Raw genomic sequence first — 11259 nt, 5'->3', positions numbered from 1 at the left:
TCAGTATAAGTTTGAATATACTGCCACTTCCAAACATTGTTTTCTACATAAGAAGTCTCCATGAATTTTAAAAGTTTAAAATACTTCCTGTAGCATGCTGTGTTATTTCTTTCATTTGATGGTCAGAGAGAAGCCCAAGACTGAAAGTGAACTAGCGATAAACATAGCTCATTAGCCGGCTGGACTATTGTAAAATTGACTATGATTTCATTTCTCTAATACGATAAATGATATAAACAAAAGATTTACGTTTGAGACTGACTTCCCAGAGCTTTAGTAACTGCACATTGTAAGATATAGGTGTAGGTGTAGGATGGAGGAAAAAGCCTCTTGTCTCTTAATTGGGTGTTTGTTTCACTGAGCTGATAGATTCTGAATACTAGATAAAATTTATAACAAAGTATTTCTGAATATTAACATAAGGCAGTGGTTTTCAAATTTTAGTGTCTATAAAAATCCCCTGGTGCTTGCTAAATTTAGTAAATCCAGTCTAAGGGCCCCAAGGAACTTTAACAGGCAACCCTTTACACACACACACAGATACACACACATCCTGACTGGTGATTCTGTTACAAATAGTCCAAGAAGTAAAAAAAGTTTTGGTTTTTTGTTTGTTTGTTTTTGAGACAGAGTACCACTCCCATGCCTGAGGCTGGAGTGCAGTGACACAATCTCAGCTCACTACAGCCTCAACTTCCTGGGCTCAGGTGATCCTCCCAACTCAGTCTCCCGAGTAGCTAGGATTACAGGCAGGTGCCACCACAGCCAGCTAAGTTTTCATATTTTTAGTAGAGACAGGATTTCACCATGTTGCCCAGGCTGGTCTCAAACTCCTGACTTCAAGTGATCTGCCCACCTTGGCCTCCCAAAGTGCTGGGATTACAGGTGTGAGCCACTGCACCCAGTTGTCAAAGTTTTGAGGCTAGTTTTACTTCATCCAAAAAATATGTGTTGAATGTTTAGTATGCATAAAGGGAAGATATCCAGAGGCTGTAAGATATGTATGATGCCTTTCCTTCTTCCTCTTTTATCTAAGAGATGATTATAAAATTAACTCAAAGTGAGAGACTTGGTATCCCACTGTAATTGTATTTATAAGCTAGAAAATCCATCTCAGGAGATCTGAATTAATGTTAAAATAACAATTTGGTTCTTGACATTACTTCTTGACATATTTTACTTGGCATTACTTCTTGACATATTTTACAACAAGAAATTAATCACATTTGCTCCAAATCTAGGGTATTGGATTCTATTTCCATTTTAAGGATCTACTGAGTAGTGCTAGGAACCATAGACAAGAAGAAAGAAAAAAACAATGTATTGCTTAGTGATTTGGGGGAATCACCAAGTGACATGGATAGTGTGCAAAGAATACAGATGATTCCATCTGTGTTTTTTAAGTATCTTCCTCTGCTTGGTCATCTCTCCATGATTTGTGTGAGAAGCATCCTTTGGACAACTGCCCGCAATTCTGGCTTTCTTCAGGTCAACAAAACCTAGTTACAAGGTTTTAAATCACACCAGTAGGTAGCTGAGGTTTGTAGGAAGGGTTATACACTAGGAGGATGGGAAGAATGGTTGAAGTCAGGTGGGCATAATCTAGAAAGTTTTCCCTGATAAGCTAAAGCAAGCAGGGCTCAGAAGAAGAGAGAGAGAGAGGAACAAGGGTTGCTTGGTGAAGATGATTCTGACAGCCACAAACGGAGCAGGAAGAGAGAGATTAAAAGTGACATAAAAAGGGATTGCCTGACTTAAGGTCTTGAAACCAATAGGTAATAATTTGAATATGACCCAGAAGCTAATGGGAAGTCATTTGAGGGTCTTGAGAAAGGGAGAATGGAAACAGCAGGTATAAAAGATTTTCTGAGCTGCAGAAGATTGGACCAATTCGAAGAATGAGAGGCCAAGGACTGAGGAGGGCTGGCAGGGAACCCCAGATCACAGTGATGTCCTACAGCAGACGGGAACTTGGTGATTACAATGAGGAAGCAAAGCCATGCAGGTTAAGTGGCTTGTCCCCGACCCAATTGCTAGTTACTTTGCTTGCTTATTTGTATTCTGTATATACGTATGTGTATCCTGTCTTATTCTTAACATAAGATTTAATGTAGTTTGTTTATTGTGTCTACTCCACCAATTTCCAAAATGGTTCACCAAATAAGCTATAAGCCAAAGTTCAATTAAATCCCAATTTCTGGGGGGCGGATCTCAGACTTCAATATATATTTTTAAACTGCTGCAATAATGCTAACATGCAGCTAGGGTTGAAAACCACTTTTCCAAAAGTAGCAAAGGGAACAGATGCTCTCATGTCCCTGAGATGCTCAACACTGGTGACAAGATTAGGGACAGATTCCTGTTAGCTGAAGCCAAACAGGAAATGCCCTGGGCAAACAGTTTTCCTTTTTTTCTGTTTTGTTTTGTTTTGTTTTGTTTTTGTTTTTCTAAAAGAAATGATAAGTACCTGTTTCCACTGACAAAATTTTAAGAATAAAACTCAAGTCAGAAAGTAGTGCATGACTTTTCTATAAGGTTTTTGTGAAAAAGTCACTAAGGTCAGCTAGAATTTTTTTAAAGCAATACAAATACTTTGTACAAATGCACAGTTACCCTGTGGACATTTATGAGTGCCAGTGACTAGGTTCACAACACTGATGTACAATGGAAGGCATTACTCCAGAAAACTGAGCAAAATGGCCCAGCTAATTAAAAAAAAAAGTATAAAATCCTAAATGAATATGAGATGTTTGAACAAACCTCTAGCAGATGCTGAATTGCCAACAGCTCATGAAATAATTCTCAAACATAAACCTATAGTGAAGATAGTTTATGATCTTATTTAAGCTGAGAACTGTATGCTTTAATCACTAGACATGATGAAGGAAAAGGTTATTCATCTGTTGCTTGTGTTTTAAAAGTGAAATTTTTTTTCAAGTTCAGCAGGAGGCCAACCCTCTTCCAACTAAAACCAAAGGCTTTTCTTTAGAAAATGTGATGTTTTCATCTGAAAGTAGGTTTCTTTCTTTCCAATAATACAGATACCTGGTTGAAAAACAAAGTTGTATGTCTTAGAAAGTGGAAACACGGCTCATCAGAAATCCAGCTAGAACTGCCACCTGCTTAGGTCTCATTCCCAAACTTTAGCTCCCCCACCTGCCTTCCATTCCATGTTTTCTTATTAGATGTTAAGATTGAACCTGCAACACAAACACAGGGAAAGAGAAAGGGGAGAAAAACAGAGACAGCAAGATTAGCCAATAGCGTGGGAGAAAAGAGAAGGCAGTAGGATAGGAGTGGGGGAGGGGGGGTGTTGGAAATTGCATGTGTTTGCTTAATGCCAAAAACTCCCAGACAGCAAGATTTGGAAAATAATTTTAAGAAAATTTCAGTGATCTAGATGCTTTGCCCACCTGACACCAAAAATCTGGTCAGCTGGGGCATCTGGGAGATTTTCTGGATTCTTCATTTTCCATCTGAATGTTTGGCCATGCTTGGATGCCACCAGACAGCATTTGTGGAGAGAGTGGCTAAGAAGTTGTCTACAAAGGGAGAATCTGACCTCCTTTGTTAGAATCAAGTTAATCTTATTAATAAGGTAGAAAAGTTTAAACCCAGTTAGGGGTATGTCTGGCTAAATTTGGATTAACAGAAATTATACCACAAAGAACCCTAAAAAAGAACAGCAGTAATTATGCCCACATGGAAGAGGGGTATGAGTTAAACCTGTGCCAGCAGACCAGAGAACATGCCTTCCAATATGGCAAGATTGCTGTAGATGTATTAATACAACTTTGTCTTAATTATATGATTGATGTGGGCTTCAAAAGAAAACTCAGAAGCCACAGTGGCTCCGAGGGCATGAGCATTATTGAAAGGATAAAGATAAAGACAGCTTCCCCAGAAGAAAACCACTCGAAGAGGAAGCCTGGGAGGTTTGCATGGCAGAACTAATCAATAATGTCTTGGTTTTATCTATATTAAGTTTAATAAAATTTGATGACATCCATGATTGAAGATCACACACACAATTATGGCAACATCAAAGGTATTCTGCAGCATATATTCAGCCTGGGAAGTATAGCAAATCAGAGACTGGATGTATATGACACTGCACACCATGAGAACACAGAGAACCCCAAGAGGGGAGCATTCCCTGAGTGCCTTCTCCTCCTGTGTTTACAAAATAAGCAGGGTAAGCTTTCTCACCAGCCTTCACCAACCAACTTTTCCTCTCATTCTCTCAGCTGTCTGATGTCAGAATTTTAAAACTGTAGGTAAAAATATATATATATACTTCTAAAGGTACTTCCAAAAGCTGCCGAATAAACAAAAGTCTGCCCTGGATTGATTTTCCCTTTATTTTATCCCATGAAGCCAGAGGAAACGAGAGAATTTCAAAAGTGACTTAGCACAGAGGAAAGGGGGAAAACTGGAGAAATTACCACCCAGTCCCTTACAAAAAAGGGGACAAGGAATTTGTTGTCAAATTTCACATGCAACTCTGCAGAGCAAAAGAAGAAAATGAGACCTGCAATTACCTCAGCTTTAAGAGCTCAGTGAAAATCGCTTTAATCCCCCAGAGTTTGTACCACTGTCATATTTTACTTTCTCTTCAACAGGTGTACAAATTGTTTGGACTGGAGCTGGAAAACAGCATTCAGACCCTATAGGCTGAACGTGAGCAAAGTATTTGCTTAGTTGCAGCTGGTCATCTCGTATCTTCTTTAGGAATGAGGATTGGTGTCATGGTAACTTATTTTAATCAGTTTGGCAGCAGAAAATATTATGACTTTCCTCACAAAAGTGATTCAGGTAAGTGAGCCTTCCCGGGGTTTTATATCAAAGAGGTAAAAGCAACCATTGTTTGTTTGAATTCAATTCTAACAATTCAACTGAGGAAAACAGTGAGTGTTAGTCATCTTTTTTATACCTGTGTTCAATGCCATTTTATACTTGAGGATCTCTGATAAGCCAAACTCCCAAGCAACATCACACATTATGAAATTTGAAGGGTTTTTTTTCCTTTCTTTTTGCTTTGCTTTAAAAAAGTCATATGTCGCAGAATCTCCCCAAAAAGGGTAGTAAAGTTATATTATTAACAAACTGAAAAAGTAACCATGCTTGTGACAGGAATCATTTTCCTAAAACTGATTTGGGTCCTTTTTTTTTTCTTTTCTTTTTTTTTTTTTTTTTCCAATTTTAGAACTTTTGATCAGCGATTAGTTCTCATCCACGTTGACTGTAGATTTTTTTAATGTGCTAGAAGGTACATAGGTAACCAAAATATAGTGCTTATTTGGTGAATCTTCATCCTCATTATGTTTTCTGGACAACCGCATACGGATTCGGTATGGGACATTCCTTATTCCTTTGGCCCAGACAGCTTTGTTGAACCTGGTATCAATGTGCACATCTGGAGTTCCCATCTCCTTCATGGCAAATTTTCACATCTCTTGGAGTGCCCAAGGGGACACTTGTTGATGGAGTATTCTCGGGTCACCACCTCATTGATGGCAGAACGGCCCTTTTTCTCCTCACCACCCTTCTTTGCAGGAGCCGTGCTGCCGAATCTAAGTTGGCAAGGAAGACCATTTTTATCTCATAAAGCAGATGAAAATTTTCTAAACAAAAGCTAAGTGATATATTGTTTTCAACAATGTCCTCATTTCCCTGCATAAGTGGAAGATATAAGACTCTAAAGTAGGGCTTTTGATTCAAAAGCCACATTGCTTCTGTTATACAGTTCTACCTTTAATTAAAGAAATCAACGCAGGCCAGGCATGGCAGCTCACTCCTGTAATCCCATCACTTTGGGAGGCTGAGGCAGGTGGATCACTTGAGCCTAGGAGTTCGAGGCCAGCCTAAGCAGTATGGTGAAATCCTGTCTCTATCAAAAAAAAAAAAAAAAAAATTAGACAGTCTCATAACCATGTCGATAGATAGATAGATAGATAGATAGATAGATAGATAGATAGATAATAAAATAAAGAGGCCAGGCGCAGTGGCTCACGCCTGTAATCCCAGCACTTTGGGAGGCCAAGGTGGGTGGATCACTTGAGGTTAGGAGTTCAAGATCAACATGGCCCAAGGTAAAACCCCATCTCTACCATAAATGCAAAAATTAGCCGAGTGTGGTGGCACACGCCTGTAATCTCAGCTACTCAGGAGGCTAAGGCAGGAGAATCGCATGAATCCAGGAGGCAGAGGTGAGCCAAGATCACACCACTGCACTGCAGCCTGGGCAACAGAGCGAGACTCTGTCTCAAATAAATAAATAAGCACAATATTTTAAAGGTATGCTTCTTTCCAGGTTCCCATGCTATTCTCTACAGCTATTTAATAGAAATTCCATGACCATTTAGGCACCGAGAATGAGGGGACCTTCTCCTAGCACCACCAGGGTAAACAGCTTTGCATGGCTCAGCTCAGGTCCTCTGAGAAACAGAAGCCAAGATAAAATTAGCCATGCAAGAGACTTGAGCGTTTAAGTTTGTGAGCCTTCTACTTTGGTAGAAGTAGGTCAGATCTTGGGATTTGAGTGTTGCTTCACCAAGAAGACTTCACATCTCTCTGTCCTTGAAAGAAGCTGTCTGCATCTTGCATTTCCTTGCCTCGTTGGGAGACATTCTGTTTTGAACTGGCTGAAGCCTCCATCCCCAGTGAAGAGCAATATTATTAACTCTGATTGACCAGGACTGACGGTAAGAGAGTGAGAGTTAGTGCTACATGAATTACACAGAGTGTGTATCAAGATGAAAATAAAAGCTGCAATGTGCAGACAGGAAGGGCAAAGGGTCCATTGAAAATCAGAGAGATTAGCAACTCATCACATTATTTGTGGGTTATCAGGAGACAGAGGTAATGAAAGTGAGACCTATATCCTTGATCAATAAGAGTTTGACTGCATTTTGAGTTCATTTTCCCCTGCCGAGAGAGAGACAGCAGGCTTACTATTGATCACCGTGTTAATCCATAACCAGACTGGGCCTTAGCCTGGTGGAGCAAGCAGGAAAAATAAGATAATAAGCAGGAACTCTTGATCTTTTATTATGGTGTGCTAGATAAAGAGAGTGTGGGGGTTCAAGGTGGAATACTTTATAGTTAACCCTTACGGTCCCTCTTAATTTGAAATGCATGAGAAGAAGAATTGCAGCCCATCTTACTCTGACTTTTATTTGACCTTATTTTGTCTGCTTCCTATCTAAAGTGTGCCTTGGCCCCTTTTCAAAGACTGCAGGCTGATGTAAGTGGGCTAAGGGACAGCCAAAAAGATGTTAGACCCAGAGTAAAGGAAGAAGGCCCTCCAAACCCTGCTCGCAAAATTCAAGCGAAATTAAGCATTAATTGCATCTGTTTTTTATATTTTAGAATCACTTGATCCAAGAATATTTACGTACATGAGTTGTCAATAATATGTGTCACTGTACTGTTTCAATAGCAAGCATCTTTTAGTTTTTCATTAAAGCATTTGACTAAAGCAGTCATTGCATTGATGTAGACCCATCTTAGAAAGATGTCCACCTTTTCTTTCAGATCCATCAGAGTTCTCACCTTTGTGTAAACTAGACCATGGCTATAATTTAGGCATTTCCTGACCTGTCTATTAAAAATCGCCAGGCACAGTGGCTCATGCCTGTAATCCTAGCTACTAGGGATGCTGAAGCAGGAAGATCACTTGAGCCCAGGAGTGGGAGGCTGCAGTGAGGTGTGATAGCTTGGGCAAAAGAACGGACTCCGTCTCTAAAAATAAAAAATAAAATCTTTCTCAGTGACTCAATATTTACTCATAGTAGTTTTTACTGAAATTTAGACTAATTCTACCATAGCTCCGATTAATCCACATTTTGACACCTTTGTGCAAATTAGAAAATGTGATTCCCCAGGCAAGCACTGCCTAAAAGCAACCAGATAAGATTTCCGCCTTCCCTCATCCCTTCCCCAGACACCATTGTGCCTAATCCTAAAAGTGCCCTGAAGTCCACGCATGAGCAGAGAAAGCAGAAGGATCATGTGAATGTAGCCCATCTACCTGCACCTTGCATGGGCGTAGTTTAGTCTTCACTCTGTGTGTTTGTCCCAACTCAGCTGTCTCTCATTTACAGGCTTCCTGTGCTTTTCCAACTGGGTTTTCATCTGGTTCTTCAAAATGCTCATCCTTTCACACAAGTTGCACCTATTAGTAAATGGCAACTTAAGTCACCCTAGAGTTAAGTATTCTGAAACAAAGGGAGAGAGAAGTGGTGTAGGTGTGAGCACATTAGTATGAGAGAGACAGAGAGAGACAGAGAGAGAAGTGGAGAAAAGAAAACAGGATTTAAAGTGCTCTGCTTTGGAAACATAATACTTAAGTTGCTCTAATAAGAAAAATGGTGAGATCCGTACTAAAATAACGAATTTAAGTATAAAGCAATTTAAAAGGAACCGTTTTGTGACCATTTAGCACTTTATCATTGGATAATCAAGGAAGTTAAACAACCTGAATGAGTTTATACAGTGATTATGTGGGAAAATGGGACCCCAACCCAGGACTTCTGAAGCTGGAACCAGTCATTTTTATAAGAGTTAGTCCAAAAACAGCTGAGGCAGCAAAGTCTACTATGGAATTGATTTTCAGAAACAGGCAATGCTGCTTTGAGGTATCATACTTAATGCTGATGATAAGTAAACGCTTCTGAAGTGGATGAAACACGGAAAGTTCTCCTCAAAGCTTAAGGATCCAGCTTGAGAGGGCTTGTTAGTATTAATTTACATTGTGAATAAAGAAAGGATTATTGAGGGAAGAGGATTTTTCTCCATTTTAAAATAAAAGACGGCAGCCATTATTTATCTGAAGTCTTCATAAAACAAGACAATCAAGTCATGTAACATTATTTGGAGATGGAAGATAGAATAAATGATTGTGGCAACAGTTTAGAATAATGAATGCCAGACAGAATATCTCACTTAGATCAGCCAAAAACTAGTTGTGAGGCTTTGGGAAATGTCTTTGGGCTTTTCTCTCTTCTAGAATGATCCACATGATCTTTCCAGCTTTAACATTCCATTGTCTTCCATAGTCAAATGATCTTAGCAGCCTTCTCAGCACCCATATGTGATCAGAAATACCAATTATTGGTCTTTGCAGCAAAGTGGTCAAAAAAGAAGACTGCCACCCAAAGAAGAAAATGAAGTTTGTTATCTGATCCCATAAGATGTTTAAGACTTGGGTTTCATTGGCTCTTATTTTAAGAAATCAAGAATAACTTAACAGAGTGGATGTCACCCAAAACAGTTCATGGAAACAGTCAAAAACATAGTGGCTTTGGGAAAATGTTCATTTATAATTTCATAAAAATGAGGATCTAATTTAAAATGAAAAAACGATGTTTGGAAATTGCTGTCATTTGAATGTCTGTTTCCCTCCAAAACTCATGTTGAGACTTAATCCCCAATGCAACAGTATTAAGAGGTGGGGCTTTTGGGGAAATGATTAAGTCATGAGGGCTCTGCACTTGTGAATGTGATCAAGGCCCTTAGAAAAGAGGCTTCAGAGAGCTCTCCATCCCTTTTCCCTTTCTGTCATGTGAGGACACAGCATTTGTCCTCTCTGGAGTACACAGCAACAAGGAACCATCTTGGAAGCAGAAAGCGACCACTTAGTAGACACTGAATCCATCAATGCCTTGGCTGTGAACTTTCCAGTCTCCAGAACTGTGAGAAATTGATTTCTGTTATTCATGAATTACCCATTCTGTGGTATTTGTTACAGCAGCAGAAATAAACTAAGACAGATTGATTTAAAAACTGAGAGAGAAGACCCTCTTATAAACTGTTTTGCTCCAAAAGCAATTGCAACAAAAGGAAAAATTGACAAATGGTATCTCATTAAATTAAAGAGCTTCTGCACAGCAAAAGAAAGTATCATCGGAGTGAGCAAACAACCTACAGAATGGGGGAAAATTTTTGCAAACTCTCCATCTGACAAAGGCCTAATACCAGAGTCTACAAGAGACTTAAACAAATTTACAAGAAAAAAAAAAACTCATTAAAAAGTGGGCAAAGAATATAAACAGACACTTCGCAAAAGAAGACATTCACTTGACCAACAAACAAATAAAAAAAAGCTCAACATCACTTGTCATTAGAGAAATGCAAATCAAAACCACAATGAGATACCATCTCACACCAATCAAAATGGTGATTATTAAAAAATCAAGAATCAGGGCCAGGCACAGTGGCTCACACCTATAATCCCAGCACTTTGGGAGGCCAAGGCAGATCACCTGAGGGCAGGAGTTCAAGACCAGCCTGACCAACATGGTGAAACTCCGTCTATACTCGAAATACAAAAGTTAGCCAGGCATGGTGGTACATGCCTGTAATCCCAACTACTTGGGAGGCTGAGGCAGAAGAATCATTTGAACCCAGGAGGTGGAGTTTGCAGTGAGCTGAGGTCGCACCATTGCACTCCACCCTGGGCAACAAGAGTGAAACTCCGTTTCAAAAAAAAAGTCAAGAAACAATAGATGCTGGTGAGGTTGCAGATAAATAGGAACACTTTTACACTATTGATGGGAGTGTAAATTAGTTCAACCATTGTGGAAGACAGTGTGGTGACTCCTCAAAGATCTACAAGGAGAAGTACCATTTGACCCATTCTGTCATAAAGATACATGCACATGTATGTTCATTGCAGCAGTCTTCACAATAGCAAAGACATGGTAGCAACCCAAATCCCCATCAATGATAGAATGGATAAAGAAAATGTGGCACATATAAACCATGGAATACTACACCGTCATAAAAAGGAATGAGATCATGTCCTTTGCAGGGACATGAACAGAGCTGGAAGCTGTTATCCTCAGCAAACTAATGCAGGAACAGAAAATCTGCATATGTTCTCACTTATAAGTGGGAGGTGAATGATGAGAACACATGGACACAGGGAGGAGAACAACACACACTGGGACCTGCTGGGGGTGGGGCAGGGAGAAGGAGGGCATCAGGAAGAATAGCTAATGGATGCCGGGTTTAATACCCAGATGATGGGTTGATCTGTGCAGCAACCCACCATGGCACACATGGATAAATGTCTGTGACATTTATCCATGTGTGCCATGGTGGGTTGCTATGCAGTTTTTACCTGTATATCCTGCACATGTATCCCAGAACTTAAAAGTTGAAGAAACATGAAGAAAAAAATAATAAGACTTGGAGAAAAAATATTGTTATAAATAGAAAACAGATTCTTTGCAAAAAAAAAAAAAAAAAAAAAAA

General features: G+C 39.5%; 1 protein-coding gene across 1 annotated transcript in view; it reads left to right on the top strand.

Moving 5' to 3' along the window:
• Window positions 1–3702: 3702 nt before the first annotated feature.
• The window catches only part of LOC108528560 (phosphoglycerate mutase 1-like), an 8627-nt gene continuing 1070 nt past the window's right edge, over window positions 3703–11259 (top strand). The window contains 2 exon segments of the mRNA XM_017870423.1: window positions 3703–3935; window positions 4770–4815. Of these exon segments, the coding sequence (XP_017725912.1) occupies window positions 3703–3935; window positions 4770–4815 (279 nt within the window).

Source organism: Rhinopithecus bieti, unplaced genomic scaffold (genome assembly GCF_001698545.2).
Source record: "Rhinopithecus bieti isolate Rb0 unplaced genomic scaffold, ASM169854v2 scaffold_5130, whole genome shotgun sequence".
Taxonomy (NCBI): domain Eukaryota; kingdom Metazoa; phylum Chordata; class Mammalia; order Primates; family Cercopithecidae; genus Rhinopithecus; species Rhinopithecus bieti.
The sequence above is the reverse complement of the archived record's forward strand: the minus strand, read 5'-3'. Positions and strand labels throughout refer to the sequence as shown.